Raw genomic sequence first — 24,590 nt, forward strand, 5'->3', positions numbered from 1 at the left:
CTGGCTAGGCATGGCAACTTGGTATGCAGGTAGTCCTCAAGCTCAGAGTCTGTAAATGTGCTCAGAAAAATTTAGAATAAAGCTTATCAGCAATGGAAGTTCTGAACTTAGTTTGGCATCAGGTGTTTATTCAGTGACTTAGTCCTGCAACTGAAATACAGTAAGGAACTGCTCTCTGTGAATAAAGGTGGTAGGATCTCAACAAAATTTGAGTGCTAGCCTCTTGAGATAAATAGTAAATAAAATCTTTTCTATCCAGGTGCAAGTCGAAAGAGTAGGTATTACAGAAAAGAATTCTTTTTACCTATCAAAGCAAACCCACCACCTTCATTCTACCCTCACCCCACTTTAATTCAAGAACAAGAAGGTGGGGGAATCCCAGCAATTCTTGTGGTTGTTTAATAGAAACATGTCCTGGTTGCCAACGTGCGTGACGTCCTGTTAGAAGGAGGCGTTTTCCTGCCTCCCTAACCCAGCCTCGTACAAAGTGCTCCCTAGTTGATGTAGCAAAGATGGAAGTGCAGCCTTTTCCCACTGTCATCATTAATGAGCTGTGAAAGTCAAAGCTTACTTTTTCTGTATTTTAATGAGGATCCAAAGAGAGGCTTTTTTTTGCCCCCTAAGCCCCAACCAGCCAACTCCTGCAGTAGTTAAGTGTTTAGGGGTCGGTTGAAATAATATTTAGAAGTCCCCAAATGCAAGAGTTTTCCGCACCATCATGATTTCCACCTCACAGCACAGGTGTGGTATCCATCCGGGCGTTTCTCGGTTAGGCTGCCCTCTCCTCTCTGCCCTACCCCAAGCTGCAGTTTGCTTTGTGTGTCTGTAACTGGCGAGCTACAAGATGAAGATTTTCAAATGCAAATATTAGATATATGCAAGGTGGCTGAATTGATACTCTATGATTCTTACCTTTCATATTTCTTGATCTTAATGTTATCTCTGCAAAGCGTATGCTTATTTTAGTGTAGCTATTTCATGCTAATTTTTGCGTAGGAGAGTAATACTTGGTATAACTTAGCAGTACAAAATATATTTTGGAGTCAAGTGCCATTCTATTCTAAGCAATGATTTAATACCTGTACCTTCAATAATGGTGTATAGCTGAGTCCAAAGCAGCTTTCTTATGGCTACTGCTGCTGGTAAATCTTGCTCTAGAACTTTTGATTAGTATTAAAAAAATAATCATGTTAGTGGGCTTTCTTTAGGCTCTGATGTTACAGGCAAAAAACCCCTTATTTGGATGATCATTTTTCATTTTAAGGAGTGTACTATGTCCCTGGAACCCATGTCTCCCCTTTACCATGATAGCATTGCTCCTCAAGTTGCTTCTTGGAATAAGGATTTTGAAATTATACGTGTGCTTCAGTTCAGTACACTAAGAGAAATTGGCAAGTTCGGGTTTTTTTTCATTCTTTTAAAGTTGCTTTTTAAAACTGATCCTAAATGTTTCTCACAGCTTGCTTTTTTCCTGCTGGAGGAAGGGCTGCAATTTTGTAGAGGTGAACAAGTGATCTTCACAAAATTTCATCAGGTCTTATGATTTCTTATCATAATACAACGCAGTGACTAAATAAAGTGACTCAAATTGAGCTTTATCTTGTTTTGAATTTTCCTGGTGTTTCCAGTATTGTGTGCTCTGTTGCCCTATCTTTGGGTACTCGGCCCTCCCTCTCCTTTTCTCTCCTAACTGAAGGATGCAGTGAAACTTGGCTTGTAAAATTTTGTCTCCATGTGTTTAGCTTGGTGTGTGTTTTCATCAGAGTTTGGGATAGAATAGGATTTGGATGTGATAACTATATGTTACGTGATTTCAACGTTTTGTTATTTAAATGCACTCATTAAAGGTATGCAAGAAAGGGAAGATGTCTTTATCAGAACGCTGTCTTCTAGGGTGTCGTGTTGGAGACTGAGAACAGATGAGGAGTCTTGGGATGCAGTTCTTTTTCTGCATTGGTTTTTGAGGAGCAAATTTTGGAGGCAGGAAAAGGAGAGGATGAATGTGAAATTTAAACAGATTGCAGGATATCTTCAATTTAAAATAGGTAGGAAATTGTATTGCAGAGTTATGTGAAAGATGTAAAAATGTATTTGAAACAATTTTATCTTTTTAATCGGTAAGGTTTCAGGTGTTACTTTTTTACAGTACAAGTTACAAAGTGCTTAACAGTGAAGTGCCTGAGGACGTATTAAAATTTGCTTTATTGGTTGAAGGAAAACATGGAGTCTAAATTCTACAATTTATATATCGGAATCTAATTCCTGGAGGGGCTAGGGATAATAATGTATTAATGTTGAAGCTTTTCAGACCCAGGGGAGAATAGAGGTCCAACTACGTGGAGCTTGCTTGCAGGATCTAGGATTTTGTATTTGAGACTTTCAGTACCCCAGGTTGTAACCTTGTATTAAAGCAAAACAGGGTAGTATTGGTACAGAAACAGTGATCAGATCCTTGCCATGGTGAATAGCAAGGACTTGCTCAGCTCTTGTTATCCTACGAAAAGTGGAGAGGCGATGTGACTGCGTATGTAGAAAAGAGATGATGCAGTGTATATGTAAAATAGTAGAATAAATGCAAACATTATAAATGGAGAAGTGTCAAAAAGATGAGGGAAGAGAGTTTTAAAAGCTGCATACCATTCCCTGCTAGCAATGTAATTAATTTTGTATGAAATAGCAATTGTCATTTTATATCGTGCATAAATTAAAAGCAGCGCTAAATCTGTTGCAAGAAGTGGCACTTCTCCACTATTGACGGCAGGTGGCATTGTACCATTAATGGATTTTGCTGTTGCACTTGCTGTCTCTAATTTGCCAGCTTCACGTAAGAAATAGAGATGGAATATGCGGCTTATTTGTAATGATTTGCATATCAAGAATTGTACTTGCAAGCTCAGAGTCGTGGTGTGTTATAGTGCTGTTGAATCTGTTGGTAAAGCTGGGTAAGTCTCTTTACTCCTGCATAGTTCTACTCAATAAAAAAAAGCTCATGCTGAACCAACTACTGCAACAACAAAGCTATCTGCAGATGCTTAAAAGTAGCGCCTGTGCTATACTTTGATTAATGGCCAAACTAAATCTTTGCTGTTCACCTATGATAAGTCAAATGTTGTTTCTCTAACACACAAGGGAAACGATGGATTATAAATCACCCCCTATAAACTCAACACCACTTCAAGTAAAACTGTGGGGGTTTTGGCCAAGAATAACCTATTTGCTTTTAAAGAAGAAATTAAGCGCTTGTAACTGAGAATTTCTGCTGTGTTAATATGGTTAAGGTGACTGATGTGAGGTTTGTGTGTCTTTTTCTTTAACTTTCCTCCTCTTTATAGTAATTTTGTTTTCTGAATGTTGTAAAGTGTGCTAAGCAGCTGATGTCTGAATACAAAGTTATTAGCAGATCAGATGAGAATGATTCACTTCTGTTTAAACAGCCCTTTGCTCTCCATGCCCCCTGAGAACTCTTATCACATATTTGTCCAAAAAAACCCATGAAAACTAACAAAAAATCCCTCACATTATCCACCTGCCTGGTGGCTGATAGTATCAGCAATGTATCTCTCTATCTCTTGGTTAATGTGCCTTGGTATTCTGAAGGGGGGAAAATTCCAGTAACAGATTCAATTTACACGGACAGAAACTTGAGCAAATGCCAGCCTAGCAGGGGGGCCATTATTCTGCTCTATAAATAAGTTTAAAAAAGAAACAAACACACACACAAACCTGTGAATCAACATGTTTTGGTCTAATTGAGGGAAAAGCAAGATAGACGAATTTTGAAATGCAAATTATCACCTTCTGTTATTGAAGTATCGGTTTTGCCAACTTTGTGATCTTAAATATAAAGAGTTGTTACCTTTTAAATGGAGTAATAATTATATTCCATTCTTGATAGTCATGATTTTTAAAATCAAATTGGTAACTTTAAAAAAAAAAAAACCCTTCATAGTATGCTTAATACCTGTGAGAAAGACAAAATTGTCTACAGCCACAGCCTGGTCAAGACTCTCTTCAACTAAAACAGATTAAGTTGAGGATTTAGTCATAAAGAGAAATCTTTTAGGTACTTTTTCGACCTAACCTGTGAAGTGTCATGTTGTAGAAGCTGCTTGCTGGTTTAACATCTTGTGTAAATACGATGTGTGAATGAGATGTTTTATTTACGCTCTCTGAGTTCTTGTTCAGCAGCGGGGATGTGTTCTGTCGCATCTCTGTAGTGTTTTCGGAGGACGAGATTTCAGAACTGGGCTGCCTTTGGAGTCTTTTTTCTTTCTTGTCCAAACAATGACTTTTCACCAGACTATGAAAAAGACTTACTAAAAACTGGAGATTTGCTTGTTAGGATCATAAAGCTAAAGGGAGCTTAGCTTCGTAGAAAATATAAGTAGGAAACTGGCCATCAGTAATGCATCATGTTGTTCTAATGCTTTCATAAGCTGTGTGCTATAATCAAGCCTTATTTATACAAACTAGCCTTCACAGAAACCCGCACATAAATACATGGTATATTTGGTTTTATCTAACCTGCTACTAATTGTACACAATGCAAAACCTAAGCAAAAAGAAGGCTTTGTGGGTAAATGATTTTGTCCCCCAAAAGACCAAAATGTTTCAGTGTGCAACCTGATTTTTGTACTCGCAAATGAAGATGTCACTTCTAGTCTTGGACAATTGAAAATACGGATGCGAAGTGCAGCTGATAACCTAAAACATATGGCATGAAAATAAAAATTGCTGGGTTGCTATTATTGCCTGTATGCTATAATTTTTATTTACTGAATAAGGAAAAAATGGTCTTCCTCTGTTTACCAAATAGATACTTGATGCTAGAAAACCTGCGTATTATTTGTGTATGTGTTTTTCAGTAGGAGTTTGCAGGCGCTCATTAAACCTGCTATTCTGTATTATAGTAATTTAATTTGAGTAGATTGTTTAAGGAGCAAAATAACTGTGGTAGATTAAAGTGCCATTGACCCTGAGAGGTGTCGAGGAGTGGGCTGGTCTCACGGTTATAGTGTAAGACTGGACTTCCTAGATTTTATCTCTGACTCTGTCCTAGCTTTTTGTGTGGCATTAATGTCTCAGGATAATCCTAAAAAGGAAAGGAAAAAACAGGGCAGGTGAATGAGCTTTGAGCAGCAAAGACAGAAGGATGGGCTAGCTTGATTTGAAAAGCCCTGGCAATAGGCAACAGGACTAAACATTAACATGAAAAATATATGGCTGGCGTGAATAACGAGGAAAGGTCTGGAGCTGCAGAAAAAGTACTGATTATTGTGAAGCTGGGAATAACAACTTTACAACAACCATTTGGAGTGGTACAGCTCTCCAAAGACACCTGAGTGTCCCACAGAAAACCATGACAACTGACTGCTCCCAAAATAGCAGGATGTCGTGAACCTGGAGTATGTAATTGAAAGCATAGGTTTGGGAAGGGAATCAGGTATTTTCTGAAAACAATCTGATGTGGTTTGGCATTCAGGCTTGTTGTAAGTACACTACATGTTTCAGGTGAAGTACATGTTCTTGTGGTTTTTCACAGACCCTGTAACTAGAAAAAGCAGTAAGATGTACCAAAGCTGCTGTTTTGTAAAAATCTGGTATTTTAGCCTGGCTGACATAAAAGCCAGTTAATAACTCTGGAAGAAACTGTAATTTACCTGTGTGGTGTGGTTGTTTCTGGTTTTTATTTATTTTCTTTTTAAATTTTTTTAATTATTATTATTACAGATGGGGCTAAAACTTGAAGATAGTATAGGAGATGCCTTTGAAAATAAATGGAGCTAGCTGAAGGGTTAATTAGTTTGTTTTGTTTTGATAACAGAGCAGTAAAAAGTTTCTTTGTCTCTTTTGCCACCTGATTATTTTAGAGGAAGTTTTAATTCCATCTTGGGCTGTTAAAAGGAAGAAAGAACACAGTTCCCTCTATTAACTTATTTTCTGTTAGCGACACGAGGAAATTTCTTCCAAAGAGGAGCATAGATGCTCATATGTTTTTGCATACCTTTAAGATGAAACTTCCTATTTTCATACTCCATTTGATCTTAGCAGATGTTCATTGGACTTGCCTCACTACTTTATTGTTTAAAGACCATGATACACTTTTTATACTCAACTATAGATGGTTCAGTACTGTGTTTTATAAATTGCTAAAGCATTTTAGGCAAAGCATTATGGCCAGATTGCTTGTGTGATGTGTTATTTAGTGACTGTATCTTACGATATCTTGGCTGACTGAGTCTGCCTAGAGTAATTAGCTTGGACTCATTTTACTTGGTTCTCTGCAAATGCTTCTTTACATATATAGATATTAAAATATGATAAAATAGTAAGCTTTTAAAATTAAATGAGTGTAAGGTAAATAGAATTTCCGAAGCGACTCTAATGGTTTTTCGTGCAATACTGTTTATCTTAATGGCCACAGAAGGGGAAAACATTATGTCTGATGTTTTCAGGATGTTGGACAAGTCCATTTCCTCCTGAACAGTTTCAGGCACCTGATGGTAGTTCAGATGGGTCTCCTCGTTTTCTTATCAGTGCAGAAACGATACTTGAAGGTATGCTGTTTCTGCTTGAAACACGGGGTAAGGGAAAGTGCCTCCTCAGGTTTTGAAATTCTTATCAATCCACCAGGAGTCAAATGGTTCCCTTCTTAATTCCAGGAAAACCACCTCAATGCAAAGCCCTTCATGACTCTTAGGTGTTTGGAGAAGCAATACTTCCACCTAGAGCCTATTTTCTTGTGAGCTGACTTCAGGTGCATTTTTTTGGGTGTTACAGTTTATCCTACAAAGTTTTTGATCGAGTTTTTGTTCTTGGTGATTCGCAAGCCATCTGGCCTGAGTTGCACAGCGAATGTCTAAGTCCACCTTTAAGCCTGGCTTCTTTTATGTTAACTGTGTTTGTTGGCCTCCTGCTGGTCGGGAGGCCTTATTGTCAGCCCTGGAGGAAATTGTATTTGGGAGAAAATGTTTGAGGTGTGGTAGTAAAAGCCTTTGAAATCCTTCAGCATGAAGGGTTTATTTCAGGTTAAGGTGCTGTAGAAGGAATGAGAAAATCAGCCTTGGTGTTACAGTTAATGACTTTATCAAGGATGTGTGTTCAAGAGAGGCAAAGTTCTGCTTTTTTACTTTAGAACTTGCACGTCTGTTTAAAAATACAGAGCGTTGTCAGCTACCTATCCCTTATCAGGAAGTAAGGTATTACTGTGTGTAATGCAAATATTGAGATAAGTATGAAAACCATAAAGAAATGGCCTTTCAGTTGAGACCAGCTGCTCTGGAAGGAGGACAGTGCTGGGTAGTGAAGGTGTTTACCCGTACCATCTGTCTCTATCTGAACCTGATAGCGTTTTACAAATTTCCTTCCCTTCAGTTACCCCAACGGCTGCTGTTGAAATTGCTTCTGTGCAGGAATTTAGCATTGCTGTTGACATGTGCTGCTTGGTGCTAGATGTCATACGGGCATGCATCAGGAAGGGAGAAAGAAGAAAGCTCTCCCTTTTAATGAAGTTGCAGTAAAGTTGGAAGAGCTACTGATTCTTTTTTTCACCCTACTTTTTTATTTCTCTGATTTAAAAGGATTTTGTATTTGAGAATGACAGGAATATTTTTTAATGCAAATTTTGTACTGCGAGTCCTAGAAACACCAACACCGTGCACATGTGTGCGCTGTTTATGTTTGTACAAATGTGGATAAGGTCCTTGATTTCAAGGTTCATGAAGTAAAGAATTGGCACAAATATCCCCATGTTATTCACTTAAGCTTATGGGTCGCTACCATTTATTGTCTAAATTACTTTGCTGATGGATTGAGATGAAAATGTTTTCTTAGTGAAGGCAGATATTGTAGTTCAGATTTACTGCAATATTAAAGGTTTAAAAAAAGCATATGCCCTGTGTGGTATATTACATTAGCTAGCTACTCTGTATCACTTGAAAGCACTTCATAATCTATAGTTTCTAAATTTTCCCATGATGTGTAGTCAAGATAAAATGCAGTAATATTGATGTGATATCCTGAACTTATTATGATCAGCATATTGCATCAGAAGTAGTGTGACCTGTTTGAAGTAAGGGAATGTAAACAACATATATTTATTTGTAGCATTCACAATGATTTTTTCCTCCCCCCCCTCCCCCGCAAGGAAAACATTTATTTTAATCTGAAGTAAGGACACTTTGGGACCTAGGGAAAGCAGCAGGAAAGCAGACATTGGGTAATAGGAGAAAAGTTGAGCTAAAATTTAATTTTTGTAAAAAAGGATACTCAGATGTTCCCCTCAGCTGAGTTTTCCATCTTCTGTTTTGTGTTGGTTCAGATGACTTGTCACACAGTTTCTGCTGTGTGCACGAGAACCCAGCCAGAGCCCTTCAGCCCAGGGAGAGATCTGTGTAACTTGACTGTTCTCAGTTTAACCCACTTGTGTCATTTTGGTCACGGTCAAAAGTGGACGGAAGAGTTCAGTGCTGCTCTCAAGAGATCTGCAATGACATTTGTTTTGACTTGGCATATATTGAAAGTGTTCTTACAGTTGAAAATATGAGCTTGGATTTTGGAGAAGTGGACTCTAGCTTCCTTTTTGACTCTTACTCTGTGTCCGTTTTCTTCATCAGTGAAGTAAGTGAGGTAACGAACAGTGTGTGATTCTGTGAAAGAAGGCAGCGTAACTTTGATGCTTCAAAGAACTGGATCAGCAGCTGTGATTGCCAACATAAAAGGAAATAATACCAAAACTCAGAAATGAATTTTTTGTAATGTTTCTTTTCCCTGTGCTCAGAGTGATGTTTTTTTCACCTTTAGAATATTTTTTTGTGTTGGGCTGTAACTCAAGAGGCCCATCCCCACTGAGTGTCTTTGGGGAAGAATGGATTCTCTCCTTTTGTGGCATTATTTTGAAATTTAAGATGTGTCAATATGGGGAAGTTAATGGTAGTATAGGAACTGAGAATGTAGTAGTCAATCTTAATTAACTCTTGGCTTTACCGTCCTTATTCTGGAATAAGTGTGGAATTTAATTTAAAAATAAAAATCTTCACTTGTTTGGAAGAAAGCTCTATTAGTCTAGAATATTCCCAGGATTAAAGCCACACGGGAAAGAAAACTCTGCTCTAAAGAAGCCTAAAGTATTTGGTTTTAGATTTTACTTTCCATTCATGTTATCTTGTTTTTGAATGTACATTATTGGAACATACAGCACTAGGAAATCACAATCAGACTGGAAAGGCATTTCCACTCAGTAGGTTTCACTGAGAGATGCTATGAAAACCTTTCGCCAGCTGGTTCATGTAGAAAGGCCCGAGTTTGGTTTTTTGTTTTACTTTTTTAAAGGACAGTTACCTAGAAGGTCTGCCTTTCTGAAGGGACGTAAAATTAAATTGCAAGAACAGATTTTGATTTTTACACAAATTCTCTCAATTTACCATAATTTCAACTTCATCTGGATGCTTGCCGGGGATCTTAAAACGTTTTAAAAATGCATGCAATTATGCTGATACAGTTCCTCATGTGGCTGCCATTATATCCTTATAAAAGTTTCTTGATACTGATAGAAGTATTAATCTGTAAGGAATGGAATAAATTCTCATGTGTGGCACCCTTATAGTAATGTATTGGGCATTCAAACGCCATTAACTGTAATAAACTTTTCAATGTGAGGGATGTCCTACCTAAAGAAACAATGTCTGAGCCATCCTTCCTTGCTGCTCTTGCAACAGCAGCCTCAGCCTAGTCCTGTAAGGTGCTGAGCGTCTTCCAGCTTGTGTGGCAGGGGGCCGCGGGGGAACGTTTTAAAAATGCATGCAATTATGCTGATACAGTTCCTCATGTGGCTGCCATTATATCCTTATAAAAGTTTCTTGATACTGATAGAAGTATTAATCTGTAAGGAATGGAATAAATTCTCATGTGTGGCACCCTTATAGTAATGTATTGGGCATTCAAACGCCATTAACTGTAATAAACTTTTCAATGTGAGGGATGTCCTACCTAAAGAAACAATGTCTGAGCCATCCTTCCTTGCTGCTCTTGCAACAGCAGCCTCAGCCTAGTCCTGTAAGGTGCTGAGCGTCTTCCAGCTTGTGTGGCAGCTGCCCGAGGGGGCAGCCCGCTGCACATCCCCGTGCTCAGCGTGTGTGTGCATCTCTGCATCTGGGGAGGTCTGGGGCTACCGCCTTCCTTTCCCTGACCCTGGAGTGTGACTCATCTGTAGTTCTCCTTGGCCATGCTCATGCTAAGCTCCATAAAATGATGAGCAAGATTTTTCGAACATGCCACAATGCTTTTCACAGCAACGACTATGTGACTATATGCTAATTGTTGTCCTCTGCTGGGAAGCTGGTATGGCTTTTGCCACCAAAGCTATTTTAGTGCAGCTTCTGCATTTTTTTGACAGTCAAAATGAAGATTTCATCTTCACTGCAATCTGTTTTTCTGCCTGTTTTAGAGCAGACAGCGTGGTGTGTTTGTATTTAATAATTTTTGTGGTTTAAAGCCTGAGTCAGTGAAGGCCAAATTTTCTGCATGCATCATGCTATTGAATACGAGAATGTGTATGGCAAGGGACTCTATAACTCCCATCTTACCTCTCCACAGTCTCTTGTGCAAGGACAGCAATAGGAGAGTGTTGGGTGCTGGCTGGGTGCTAGGGAAAACTTTTTGTACCTAGGTGCAGTTTGGGCTGAGCTGTAGCAATACACAGTTGCTGGCTGTGGTTAGGCTATGTGAAGCAGATTTAGCATCGCTATCTGGTTCCCAACAGATGAGAGGCTATTGTGAAAAGCTTCCTATGGTGATCCCAGCAAAGGGTGTGGGTTAGCCATGAGAAGAATCCTGCCCTCTAAGACAGAATTAAGGCATGCAGTAGACTATTATAACCTCTCTTGTGCTGCTTTTATGGATGCTTCAGGCCACTCTGGTCAGTCCAGTCTTCTGGCCAGGGTAAATTCTCTAAATATGTTTTGCTTTACTGTCTGTCACTGTCCAGTTTTAGTCCAGTATAGAAGAGTCCTAACTGTAATGCCTACAAGTCTTGAAAATGCCTATGTATGCATGGAAAAGGCAAATTATGGATGAAATGTATAGTGTTGCTGTGTTTGAACAATGCAGTCTGTAGGTGGCTAAAGGGCTAACTAAATTGCAGGCATAATGAAAGCTCTGTGGTATTTAGTATATGTTCTGTCAGCATTAAACAGTCACCTTGTAAATATATGTTAATTTTGAAGGTGTAACTGACCTTTTTAATATTAATTGAAATGTCTTGTGTTTAGAGGTTGGCGCTATCCTAGAAGAGACAGAAGCCTGTGACTGGTGGAGCCTGGGTGCCATTCTTTTTGAACTCCTCACCGGGAAGGTAGGGCTGAGGGCAAGTTGCTCGATAAAACTGACCTCTTGGCCAGTAGTTTCTCACAAGTGGTGGGCCCAGTTGTGATTTCCTTGCTTGTCTTTCTCAGATGTGCTTTGCCGACCTGAGTACCCTCAATTTGCTTGGTCTGCATGGGGCCAGAGAAACGAAACATGCTCAAGCCTCAGCAGAACAACTTGATAAAGCCGTATCAAACTCAGGACTGAAAAATAATCAAAACCCATGCTGCCCTCTTAACCACAGTGAAAGCAAAGTCCTCTAACGGTCCTTCTGTACCTTTGCAAAATTTTTGCCCTAATAGTTTCAGTATTATTTCCTGGGACAGGGTAGAAGCCATATGTTGCTGTTACACATTAATTCGGTATTTTGAGACAAAGAGTGCTCAGCCAAATCAAACTGGTGATTAGCTGACAGTTCTGCACGAAGAAAGCAAAGTCCACCAAATTCCCAGACGCTTCAAGTCTGAGCAATAGAGCACAAGCACTAAGACGTAAATGTTCTAAAACTGTATCTCTAGGGAGACATCAGTGCCTGTAGACGTTCCTCCCAGAATCAGTACTTCATACTAGGAAGCACTGAAATTTTAGCTGTGTGTGTTAATTTGCATGTATACTAGGAGATAATCCAACACTACAATTTTTTAATTAATAAATGTATCTGCCAGCTTTGATTTTTTTTTTTTAATTTTTAATTTTTTTTTCTTCTCCAGACTCTGGTTGAGTGTCATCCATCAGGAATAAACACTCACACTTCTTTGAGTATACCAGACCATGTATCAAAGGAGGCCAGATCACTGATTCAGCAGGTAATCGAGGGGAAAATTTGTCTTCTGTAGGTACACGTGTAGATTGGGCAAATACTTATCTACCTAAGTTCTTCTGGTGAAGCAAATGTAAAAACAGAAAGCTGCCGATAGGAACGTGGATGGGTCTTTTGTCAGCACTGATGAATTTTGCCCACTGTCTTGTTGCATCTGGAAACTTTGACTTCTGCTGCCAGGTGTCTCTGTAGAAAACCGGAGTGCTTTGCCATTTCTTCAGAGAACAAGTTTGGTCAATGCTGAGTGTTTTGGAAACACCTGCTGGTGATGCACGAACATTTTAGGAATTCTGCCCTAAAGGTTCATGGAAACATTTGTAATGAATTGAATTAAACTAAAAAATGTTGATGACAATTCAGCAAGATAGCTCTAAGTACTATGAAACCTGTAACACGCTGATTAGAAGTTATGACCTTGCTGTGGTTGAAAATCTGTAGCTGTCCTCCAGGAAACCTGGGTGCCATTTGTTAAGAAAAGTACTTTAAATTGTGAATACAGTGACTTTTGTAAGAAGATAACTGGTAGGTTGGACAAAAGGCAGAGTAGGAAACCTTAAAATATAGACAACCTTCCAGACTGATACACCATTTTCAAACTAATGGGAATAGCATTGACTGCTGGTTTTAGTTTACTCTTAGCTTTAGGTAGTCATGACTGAGAGAATAAACCTGTAGTACAGGGTCTTGAATTTCATATAATGCTATCTTCCTTCTAGTTAACTCTGACCTAACTGAGGAAGCAGAGCCTGGATCTGACCTATTCTACTTGAGTAGAATAAGTGATATCTGTGAACTGTGTTGTTTGGCTTTGAAGAGTATCTTGCTAGTGGATGCATAAATAATGACATCACTTAGATGTAGATTTGAACAGAGCAGAGTGGAAAAAAACAGTTCTTGAAGAAAACGAAGGAAAGAGATTTTGAAAATTCAGTGAGTCAAAAGACGCAGTGACAGATTGATTTCTGTGCCATTACTGTGAAATGATTAATGGAAATGGAACTAGACGTTTGGACCTCCTATTTTGACTAGGCGACATGAAGTCACTGAAGGTGAAAGCATGTGTCTGTGCGTTTCTGGCAAAGGTAGAAAGGGAAGTGACTAAAGAAAAATCCCATTTTTGTATAATCTGCATTTATATTGTTAGACGGTAGGAAATTGTTACCCTCACCCACAGGTGCTACAGGACTCAGATGGCTAAAGGAAAGCAAAACCACACTTGGTGAAGGGAATTTCTCCCATTAAGACTGGAAGTAAAGACAAATGAAGTCGTCCAGTCCACTTCTCCCTGCCAATGTAGGATTGTTCTTCACTGCAGACTAATGTATTGCCTATTTTCAAATACGCCAAAGAGTGGCTCTTTTGCCACTTGCGGTTTAAGTGGCAAATATATCTCTGCCACTCGCAGATATATTACAAGGCCATATCTCTTCAGAGAACAGTCACTCCAGTGCCTGTTAGGTTAAGCCTTCTAGTGTAGGGTGGTGACTTATCTGGTGGAGGTTCGGCTATATGAGCTAGTAAATCACATTTTTGTTGTGTGACTATCCAAGGAAGCTGCCATTCATTGTTGAGGAAGCCTTGTCAGGAAAAGGAAGAAAGCTCTCTTGGCATGGATAGCAATTTGTCATTGCGACTTTCCTTCCCCCCACTGCCAAGGGTAAACAGGTCAAAGCATCACAGAATAACTCTCCGGGATCAATGTTCAGCTATACAGAAAACTGTGTCAGGCGTTGTCTCCTGCTGTGGCTTCCAGTGCAGGTGACTTCATTGTAAACACCTCCTTCATATAGCCAGCTTCTAAGAAAACAGAGATCTGTTTATTTCTGGTGAAAGATGAAGTTGTTATTTTTATGTTCGTTTGGTATTTTGCACCCAGTATTTTTTTTCAGGCACCTCCAGGCTTTCCTACCAACAAAATATGCAAAATGACTTTTCAATAGGTATCTGTTGCTGTTTGTGTTGCACCTGCTTTCTAAGATTAAAGTTCTTCTGGAAGGACAAACTCCAGAAAATAAGTGTCTGTGCTTACTTTCCCCCTGCTGGTGCTGGTTGTGTTTCAGCAGAAGGCAGAGAGACCCGGACCGCATCTATTTCTGCTGGCTTGTGGAAGATATCAGAGCAGCACTATTCACTGTCACCGAGCTACCTTTATTATGTGACATTATGACTGCAAATAGCAGAGCCATCTTAAAATGTGTAAATTCCCATGTTTATGGATGTAGACTCACTTAGATGTCGAGTGCATTAAGATATGAATACACATTGTTCCAAGTGACAACTGGGAGAAGTTATCCTATTAGCTGTTGCAGGAGAAGCAAGAAAGAAATCATGCCTTTGTACTGGCTGTAACTGAATAGAGTATAAACAGTTCTCTAAAACCGCAAAATATTTTTGTGTGTCCTTATTAGTCTCTTTGGAGTATTACCTTTGCATTCCCTTTTATATGGATTGGTATCTTTAAATAGATGTAAATATTGTGATTTCCTTTTCACATGAATTCAGCATGTGATGTACAACTAAAAAAGCAAATGAGGTGCTGAATTTTAGGAAATTTCCGTGAAGCCATTACAATGTTTTGTTTCTTTCACTGGGGTTTTGATTTTTCAGTTTTCGTCCATTTGTAGGACTCTTTAAAACTTTGTGGGGTTTTTTGTGTTTTGTGGGGGTTTTTTTGTTTGTTTGTTTGTTTTTTAGGAAATAGAGAACTGGCTGTAATACCCTGGTATTTTAGGACCAACTCACAATTTATGAAACGGAAAGTTACAGACCACTGTCCCCGCTGTAGCCGTAACACAGTGGTGTGAGCAAAGGTTAACATGAAGCAAACGCAGTGTCCAGAGTTCTACCGATGCAGGCTCTGGCTGCTGCTCTCTTTCTTTAAATGAGGTTACACTTAAAATGAAGTCCCAATGTGCAGTGCTTCGGGGAATTGCATGCTGTGATCAGTAGTCTCTGAAGACTGTAACACTGAGACTCAAGGAAAGGAGAGTCTTCTTCCATTTACTGGATTTTTAGGGATTTCAAGTATGCTTTCGCACTCTTGAAAGTAATTCATAGAGCAGGAAAACGGTAGGATGTCCCTTACCTTAGACCTTTGTGGAACTTTTAAGCAGTTGTTTTTGTTCTTACTGAATCACATATATATTTTTCTTTTTATATCAAGCTTTTGCAGTTTAATCCTGCGGAGCGTCTTGGTGCTGGCGTTGCTGGTGTTGAAGACATCAAATCTCATCCATTTTTTGCCCTTATAGAATGGGCAGATCTGCTGAGATGAGAGATGCGTGCCCTCTGAACAAACTCAGGTCAAGCGGATAAGTTTCTCTGGCACAGAAGCACCCTGACTTGCTTCCTTTGGATGTCTCAAACCATTTGGACGTCATGACTAAAGGACGCTGGAGCAATCAGGCCAAAAGTGAACACTTTTAACAGGAGTCACTGGTTGTACAGGGTGCTAGCTTATTTTTCCGGCAGCTGGTTGCTACGTGTGTGTAAGTCTTTTCACCAAAGGGTGGTTTGTGATGAAACTCCTGGGCAGAGCACGTTTAGCATTGCCAGCTTGTTGACTAAGTAGAAACAGGAATGTGCTCCTGGTGCTTTGTCTGATGATGGAAGTGTCCATAGACCGTGCCAGTTGCAAGTATCTTTTATAGTGTCACTAGACCATTTCCCTATGCTAAGTGCAGCTCTGGGAGGGCGGGGGGAGGAAGGAGCAAATAATTTATTAATGGTATATGCTGAATAAAATACTAAAATGCTTTATGCAAAAGTTGACAGGTTAAAAATAATATCTCAATTAAAAACTAGGAAAGCTGTTGCATAATACTGTGGAATGTGTCTTGAAAATGGCATATCATTTCCCACTGTGGGAAGAGCATATAAAAGGCAAATAATGCTGTCAAATGTTGTACTTTGCTGGCTGGCAATGTCTGTTCAAAACTCTTGACTCTGTTGTATTTGATGAGCTACATGTTAAAGTCACTACCAAAAGGGAAATCTTCTTTTCCTCAGCCGGATAAACACTGCTTTAGCACTCTAACAAGGAGCAAGAAAACATAATGCTAAATAAATGTATAGATTAAAAAAGGAAAAACTCTTCTCTCATCACTGCAGCCACCACTTTATCACTTAATGAACTTTACTTCCTCTAAGTGTCCTATTTTTAGCTGCTACTTCAGGAAAAAACCTTTCTGCTCGTGCTCTTCTGCTTGAGGAAGCTTCTGAACTCTCCTGTTTGTTTGTTAATAGTCTTAATAAATCAAAGAAAGCCTTCACCCACTCTGCTGCTCGAACAGGAAGAAGCCTGGGGTTTGCTCATGCCAAATGACTAAGTGACATCTCTGAGCAAACCCTAGTGGGTAAGACTTGGGCGCGAGCCAATTAGCTGACCTGTTTGTTTGTTAGAAAGGTCTGGAGAATGGGAGAAGAATATCAGACGTGCAGAATATTTTGCTGGGCGCTGCTGTTGCTGCTAAGCAGCCATGCTTGTATGGGTTCCTGACGTACAAATGCCGTACGCTGCGATGCTTGTACAGATTATGGATCTGTGGGTTTTTTCCTAAATGTTCCCTTTGCTCTCACTGTTTTTTTTTTTTTCTTCCCCTTTTTCTTCTTCTCCCCAGCTTTATCCGGAGAACAAAGGGCAAATTCCTTTGGGACAGTGAGGTGACAGCAATGATTATTGAATTTACAACTAAAAAAAAAAAAAAAAATATCCCTCCATTTGTATTTTAGCAGTGTATTTTATGGGCACTCCCAAAAGTGCATCTGCACAGTCTCCATCTGTTAGACACCAGGTCGGTGTATTCAAATAAAGTGGAAAAGGAAAATGCTTCACTTAAACAAAGGAAATCTGGAAACTTTTTTTTCCTTTTTAAATTATTCCGCTCCCCTCTTTTTTTTTTTTCTTCCCTTTCTTGTGATCACCAGGCCAGCAGAGGGGCTGTAACAACACTGCAGGTTGTAACCAGGTCACTAGTATCACTGCCTACGGAGTGCTGTCCAAGATTACATCACTCTCAGAAACTGTGTTTCAACCTACCACCCTCTGGCTTCATAACAGGAACTCCCTCAGGTGAGCCACAGGAACAACTTCCTGCGCCGAGCGGGTCGGAAATCTCTAATGCGGAGACCAAGCTGATCCAGAGCTTCCTTCCAGCACTGCCCTGGCTGTGACTTTGGAGAGGGCTCGTCGCTCAAGGGAAGCCTGCCTTCCCTCAGCCACCTGACGCCATCCCTGGGGCTCTCTAGCCCGGCCACCAGATAATGTCGTTGCCTGTGTTGAACTGTCCCATCGCATTTGCCTGGCGACAACTGTAAAAAAAATATTTTCCAAGTTACTTTAAAATGGTCTCTTGTTCAGGTTGCGCCCGTGTGCCGGTTGCAAGTAAAGGAGGGGTAAGATAGCACAGGAGCACAAGCTGGTTTCTGTGAGCCGCAGAAGGAAAACGCTGTTCTCGCAGAAACCAGATGACCAGTCACTCTCACTGCAAAGCATTTGGTTTAGTTAGTGACACAGAAATATTTCAAGTATGTTAGTAGTGAGGAACTCTAGATCACGGAGACTAGAAGGAATGGGGCACTTGGCAGGATGGCTTGCCAGAAATGAGCCTTTGAGATGCTACAAGTTTTCGTAACCTTACCACTGACCCAGATAATGGTTTTGCTAAAGGAAGCACAGTCTGGAGTTAATAGCACAAAAAAATCCTGCTTCTATCTTTGTTTTTTTTTTCCTTTAACGTGTATTATGTTGTATAGGTGTTTACATGTATTCCTTTAATAAACAAAACCTTTCAAGCCTAATTCAGACCTTGGGTTTCTGAACTTTACATTTAGTTCTTGAAGACAATCCCTCCTACCTAATCAATGCTTTTTGTCCTGGGCTTTTATGACTTGAAATGTCCTAGGTATCTTCTTTTTGGTTCCTCTTACGAAGCCCTGTGGTGGACATCTCTATTTTGCTGACTGTTAAGTAGTGCAAAGTCCATTCCACCTTGCTTCTGTTACACCTAATGGCTGATGGCAAAACAAATCAGTGCCATTTTGTTCACAGGAATTAGCGAGAGTCTATGTAAAACACAGTAAAATAAACCTATAGATCTTCCTGTTCTCCTGTGGGTGTTCAGGTAAGGCAGATAACACACTTAGGACATCTCAAAGTGGTAATTCATTGCACCTTGTTGAACCACTCTGTAATGTTTTTTGTGTCCTACTAATAAAAACCGGGAGACAAAATGTTTGAAGGCTTGCACTGGGTAGAATTGCAGTGAGGTGAGCCAGGGCCCCTGCCCAGACCTACGGAAGAAATTACATCTCATGAAATACAAGGGGCATAACTTTGTTCGCTTTTAATGGCTGTATTCACAGCTTCTGTGCTTGTAGCACAGCCCCTATATCTCCTGTGAAAATCACCTCTCAGACAGCAGTCACTGTCACGCTGACTCTCCGCGCACCTTTGGGATGCTGAGTCGGCAGGGTTACCTGCGCTGGAACATCCACCCGGCTCCTCTCTCCAGTGCTAAACCTGTTCCTTGGTGTGTCCCCGCAGCGAAGGGCACTGGGATGAAGAAGGCTGGGGAGGTCAGCCTTCTCTAAATGAAGCACTCAGCATAACAAGGTACAGGGAAGTGTGAAGTAAACCACTACAGGATTTTTTTTTTTTTTTTGAGTGTGGTGTCATTTGTTTTCTCAAGGACACCGAGTAGGAAGCTGGAGAAACAGAAACTTCCTCTCTGGCGAGATTTATGGTAGGGATTTTAGCAATAAAATGAAAAAGTACATTTGCTGATTTCTTCGGGTTTGCGCTTTCTGTGTGGGCTTTGCTGTGAGCTGAACTCCGTGGTTCCTGGCTGCTGCCCGGCCCCGCGCTGTGCCGGAGGGGGCCTTTACCTGGGCCCCAGCGCGTGCCGGCGAGCCAGCCTGCGGCCCGGTCTGTCCACGGCTCAGCACCCCGGCTCAGCACCCCAAAGTCCTCTTCCAGTCAGCAGCGTCTGCGGCTGAAGAGCACCTCTTGCAGCTGGCCCGCAGCTCTGTGTGCTTTCTGAGCCACACGTAGCTTTCAGATCAGAGCCCCACAGCTTTTTGCAGGGTCTAAGAAGTTGCATGGGCAGGATATCTTTGTCTCTGCAGCAGCGGCCTGTTAAATGCTGCCTCAGCGGCTCGTTACCTCAGGACTGCCTGTCCTCGCTGCATGGCGTCCTTGGGGTACAGTGGGAGATGCCGCTGGAGAGACCCTTTGTGTGACCAGTGCCTCTTGTTTCCTTCCGCCATGCTTCTGCCTAGCAGCCTCCTGCCTGGTGTGGTGGGCCGGGCCTCCCACGGGCTCTCGCCTTGCAGCGGTACGTGGCACCATGTACGTTAACGGTCGTTGTGTAGCGTGTACCCACCAACAATTGGCAGGCTGGGGCGTAGCGAGGACCAGACCAGGCCTGGTGCTTGGGCCACCCTGAGTGCCCAAGGACTTCCCATATGATCTCACCTCCAGAGCTGGACCCTGTGAGGGTGTCACACCATGGCACTGCAGGAGGACAAGCACCTTGGCAAGGTCACGAGGCTGGGGCGCAGCTCCTGCTTACGTGAATGCACATGGGGGCAAGGGGGCGAGACGGGGGAGCGAGGGACTTGGCCGAACAGCAGTGGGGACGCTGGCAGCTGCAGCGGGGGCATGGGGCGTGTGTGAGGGGCTCAGGCAGCCCCCAGGACAGGGTGCCTTGTGTGGCTCCAGCTGCAGTTTGGGAAGGGGTGGCGGAGCCAACTCCCAGAGGGGGAATGGGACTTGCTTAAAAGGTGCCGAGCAGCTGCCGCTGGCAGAAGTGGTTTAGACTTGGCAGCACACGGCTGTCTCCTGCGCCGCGGGGCCCGGTGGAGGGCTGATTGCTGCCTAAGTCATCTGCAGGAGCAGAACCGGGGAGCCCTGGCCCAAAGGTGAGGTGTCCTCAAGAAAATCCCAACTTCCGGGTGGCAAAATGGTGGAAGCAGTCCCATGTCTTGCTAGTGCCATGCGGTGAAATCTCCTGCGCCCCTGCTGCCCTGCAGAGGAGGCTAATCAGGGCACAGCAGAGAGGATGCTCCAGACTCCTGGCAACGGGTGACAGCTTAATGCGCTGCCCCAACAGGACCTCACTGCCTCTTGGCAGACCAGAGGCTCTCCTTCTCCAAAGGCAGCTCTGTCTCCGTCTTCTTGGCCCAGGGACCTATCAGGAGGGATTAGAGCTGCTGCTGGAGGGCTGCAGTGGCACTGTGATGGGCAGGAGGGCTGGGGAAGCGTGCAACGCCAGGCAGCGGGGAATTAGCATCCTCTTGGGAAGGTTGCGGGCGGTCGCCTTGATGCTTCGCTGCTGAGATCCTAAGGTTGGCAAGTTTGGGAAAAGTCCTTCTGGGGGCACTAAGCTAGACAAACCAGTTGGCAAGTGGTGGAGCTGGATAAAGATGGGCCAGCCAGGGAAAGTGCAGATGTTGCAGGGGTCAGCAGTCCTCCTCAGCAAAGCCTTGCTAACCTCAATTTGCTTTGCCTTGAAGACAGAGCCGTTTTGCCTCGGTACCACCTCACCTCTACCAGTTTCTCCCATCCGCTTCCACGAGCTGAGCCATTTACCCCCAGGGTGTTTTCTAGGTTTGCCCAGCCGTCTCCATCCACATCCTGCGTTACATCCTTCAGCCCCAGTCACAGATTTTCTTGCCCTTTCTGTGCCTTTGGTTCTGAAATGCTGCCCCAAAACGCTGGGACCCAGGAGTGGATTATTAGATGCAGCTGTTATCCCCATGTACCGATGAAAACAAGGAGAGAGGATTACTCCCACAAAATGAAAGCGTGGAGGTTGTAAAAGCTTTAGGAAATTGCTTACCCCAGCAGCGTGCGAGTAACGAGAGTTTTATGTTACCTCGCGCAGTGGTGGGATAACGAGGAAGGAGCCTCCACGAGAGGGGCCGGTGCTGCGCCATGATTTAGAGCACGGCGCTGGCTAGCTCCGCTCTGCTTGTGATCTTGCTTGTGCACTGTGGTCTGACATTTGCCAGCTCATAATCTTCCTTTACGAACCAGACATGGAGAAGAGCTACTTCGACAGCGTGGACCATGAGCCAAATGGCATATATCCTTTCTCCAGATTTTTAATTTTTTTTTTTTTTACATCCTTCCCCACTACTCTGCCTCCTTGGGCTCCTTCCTTTCCAGCCTCACAGCTGCTTTGACCTCAAAGAGGTCCCCCGCAAGCAGCCCCTGGTCTCTCAGGGTGTCCTGCCAGGCCCGGCAAAGCTGAGACCCAGTAAGGCGAAGCAAGAGGTGAGTTCCCGTGAGAAGGACCTTGGCTGCTCTGGCTCCTTGCAGGCACCTCAGGAGGTGCTCTGTGATAGTGCAGAGTCCTGAGCTAATAGGCTTTCTAGGGTAAAGTAAGCGCACAGCGTGAAGTCCCAGCCCCATTAACATCACTGGGAGTTTTCCCATTGACTTTGCTGGGTCAGGAGCTTACCCTTCAATTACAGAGAGAAGCCAATTTCATGAAAATAGGTATAGAGAGCTTATTTGCTTTCCTACTTTAAGCACACCCATGTAGTTTCAGCCTCAGTGTTAGAGAAATAAGCTTTTTTTTTTTTTTTTTAAATTTATTTGCTATTCTGGCGGGTGCAGTTAACATGGCTATCCAGTTACTGGTTACTGTCCCTGGCTGGGGTAAGGTCTGCAACTCTTCTCCCTCAGCCTTTGCTGTGCCGCTGATTGACTGCGTGAGCCTCCCTGTGAAAAAGGGAGGGCATTTTTCTAAGTGGCAGAGATGGGAAGAGTTAGTTAGCGCCTGCCCTGCGTTTTAAGGCTGAGAAGTCTTCGATGAGCAGCGCTGCACATGCCCCATTAGGGTGACTGGAGCGCAGAGGGCTGAGAAAGGCAGGCATCTGGTTTCCTCATTATTTCTTTTCATGAATAATCCCTTGTCCTTGCACCCTGGACTCTGACAGCATTTAGAACATGCCGGGTGTCCCCGAAACTTATTCATTTGGAGAGCGGTTAAACAATAGGTTTTTGTTTAAATCTTTACCAGTGAAATTGTCAGGAGAGATTTCCGCCCCCCTCTCTCCTCTATCCTCCTTTTGTCTCCTTCAGTCATCGGGGTCAGGATCCGCCGCCAAACGGAGACCGCGGTTGCTTTTCCAGGCCCCAGATGCCAATATGTGGCAGCATCTGGCTGGTTGGCAGGCGCCGGGGCAGTGGTGCTGGCTGCGCCGCAGCCTGTCATGCGGCGGCGGCATTTGATGGGCGCCCTGCTTCTTTGAGAATATGGTCCCAACCAAGGAAACGGATAATAATTAAATCTACTAAAGGAGGTGAATTATCGGGTACGGCGGCTGCCGTCAGAAGCTGTGCCGGCTCCCGGCCCTGTTTTTTTTTGTCCTCTTCGGCGGCATCTCGTGTAACCTTACCTTCTTGTGCTGTGAGCGTTTCGGGTGCCTTAAGGCATGGAGGTCCTTGAAAGAGAAATACAAATCACTAAAAATGTAGAGATAAAACCCTCTCCTTAGAGGCCATGTGTTTGGCATGGGAAACACATGATAACAGCTTGCTTTAGAAAGGTGACATTTCCACTGAAGGCTGAATAATAAAAAATGCATTCTAAAAGCCGAGCTTTTCTCTCTCTTCTGATATATTAGACTTTTGTAATGAAGACAGCTTCTGGGACCGGGGAATCTACTGCTTCCTTGAAATACATGCGCGGGAGCTCTCCCTGGCCCTAATGGGTGTCGCGTGTGGCTCCGGCTACATTAACGTTGCAAGCTCTATTAAAAGGGATTGTCGGTAGCCCTTCACATGCCATGAATCAAAGCTGTCCTTCCCTAACTTCGCTTTAGCTCAGGCTCGCCCGTGTAGACAGACTTGCCCAGGGTTAAGTCACTTTTAATATTAAGATGGATAGAAAAGATTCTAATACGTGGGTTTCCCCCCCCCCCCTTTTAATTCAGAGCTTGTGGTGAAGGACTCTGGAGGGATGGGGAAGGAGGAGACAGCCAGGCAGCTTAAAGCGGCCTCTGAGGGTCATGTTGAGTCTGTGCTATTATGTTCCAGCGAGGAGAATAGCTTTATTGACAGACAGCTGCTTGACTCCTGCAGCCGCACAGTATTTGCTGCAGATCTGCATAAATACTGAGCCCGTGTTGACAAATTCCTCGTCAGTGCAAGATAGTTAAACCTGCTTGTTTAATCATTTGTGTGCTCTTACCTCTGCAGCTCTGAAAAGAACGAGCTGCCGTTTTACAATACGACGCATGAGAAATCTGTAAATGCTCAGAGCTGTTTCACATGAGGTTTTCAGGGTGTCTTTTTATTCAGACCCTCTTAGAAATATAGCACTCTATTTTTTTATTATGGTTAATTCAGTTTTTCTTCTTTTTTTTTTTTCTCTAAAAAAGGTGTAATTTTTGTTTTCAAATAAAAAATCTGGCAAGCTGGCTTTACAACACAGGTAGCAGACCTCTTGGCAGAACTTAGGTCCTGTCTGCAATATGCCACCAGCACCGGTGCAGCCCCTTTAGGAGTCCCACACCTTGGTTTGCAGCACGTGCGCGGAGGCACGTGAGGATGTGTGTTTTGGTTTGGCTTTTCTGGCACAGGGGTATGGAACCTGTGCTACCGGTCGCCTCCTGCCCGTAGCTCAGGGGGTGGCTTTTTGACCTCCCTCCCTTTTCACAATAATATCCGCCTTCATACCAGCATACTATCTTGTCACATTGTTGGCCTCATCTCTGGAAATATAGTATCTAAAATTAAAGATTTGTTTCCGTTTTGGAAATTTCGAATTGACCTTTGTCACTTAAATAGGGAGAGAGTGGTGTAAGTCAGGGTTTCTGCCACACAGTCAATGGGGAAAAAAAAGAGATGTCTTTTGAGACTTTCTTCAGACCCTCCTTACAGTGTAGTGTCTCTGTGGTCCTTTCAAAATGTTTCTGGTGTGTGAGTAATTTTCTAATCAAAAGGTTGAGGGGTGACCAAAAGAGAAGGCCTCACTGAAATGGGAACCTATTGTTTAGTCAGACAAAAACTTAAAACTAAAATGTCAAAGCGGTATTTAGAGAGATCGGTCACTGTATGTTTATATTGCAGTGAAGGAGATGGACATTTCTTTCAGGATAAGGCTGTGGATGCTTGAAGTCGTTGGCAACTGACAAACTGTCTATCCTATGGCTGTAGCTACTGATGGAGCTGAACCTGATGGTGCTGCTGGTTTTTGAGACTTTTTATCGGTTTCCCAGTAGGAGCAGGGAAAGCCAATGTTATCTGACAATTTTATTTTTTAAGTACTAATGTCAGCGCAAGACATCATTAGTTATAATGAAGATTTACACTTGTGTGATGCACACTTGTAAAAAATCCTGTGTATCCTATGGAAGGACACTTAGCCTGGTCAGCTATCTCTGATGAGGCTGCAGA

At 42.5% G+C, this 24,590-nt stretch overlaps 1 protein-coding gene across 5 annotated transcripts in view; it reads left to right on the forward strand.

The window, feature by feature from the left end:
- Positions 1–17,977, forward strand: part of RPS6KC1 (ribosomal protein S6 kinase, 52kDa, polypeptide 1) — an 87,353-nt gene extending 69,376 nt beyond the window's left edge. For all 5 annotated transcript variants that reach the window (XM_009330189.1, XM_009330187.1, XM_009330191.1 and 2 more), the window contains 3 exons: positions 11,268–11,350; positions 12,072–12,167; positions 15,345–17,977. In XM_009330189.1, the coding sequence (XP_009328464.1) occupies positions 11,268–11,350; positions 12,072–12,167; positions 15,345–15,455 (290 nt within the window). In that variant the 3' untranslated portion in view covers positions 15,456–17,977. The remainder of the gene's footprint in view (positions 1–11,267; positions 11,351–12,071; positions 12,168–15,344) is intronic.
- The last annotated feature ends 6,613 nt before the right edge of the window (positions 17,978–24,590 follow it).

This window comes from Pygoscelis adeliae, unplaced genomic scaffold (assembly GCF_000699105.1).
Source record: "Pygoscelis adeliae isolate BGI_AS28 unplaced genomic scaffold, ASM69910v1 Scaffold308, whole genome shotgun sequence".
NCBI classification, from domain to species: Eukaryota; Metazoa; Chordata; class Aves; order Sphenisciformes; family Spheniscidae; genus Pygoscelis; species Pygoscelis adeliae.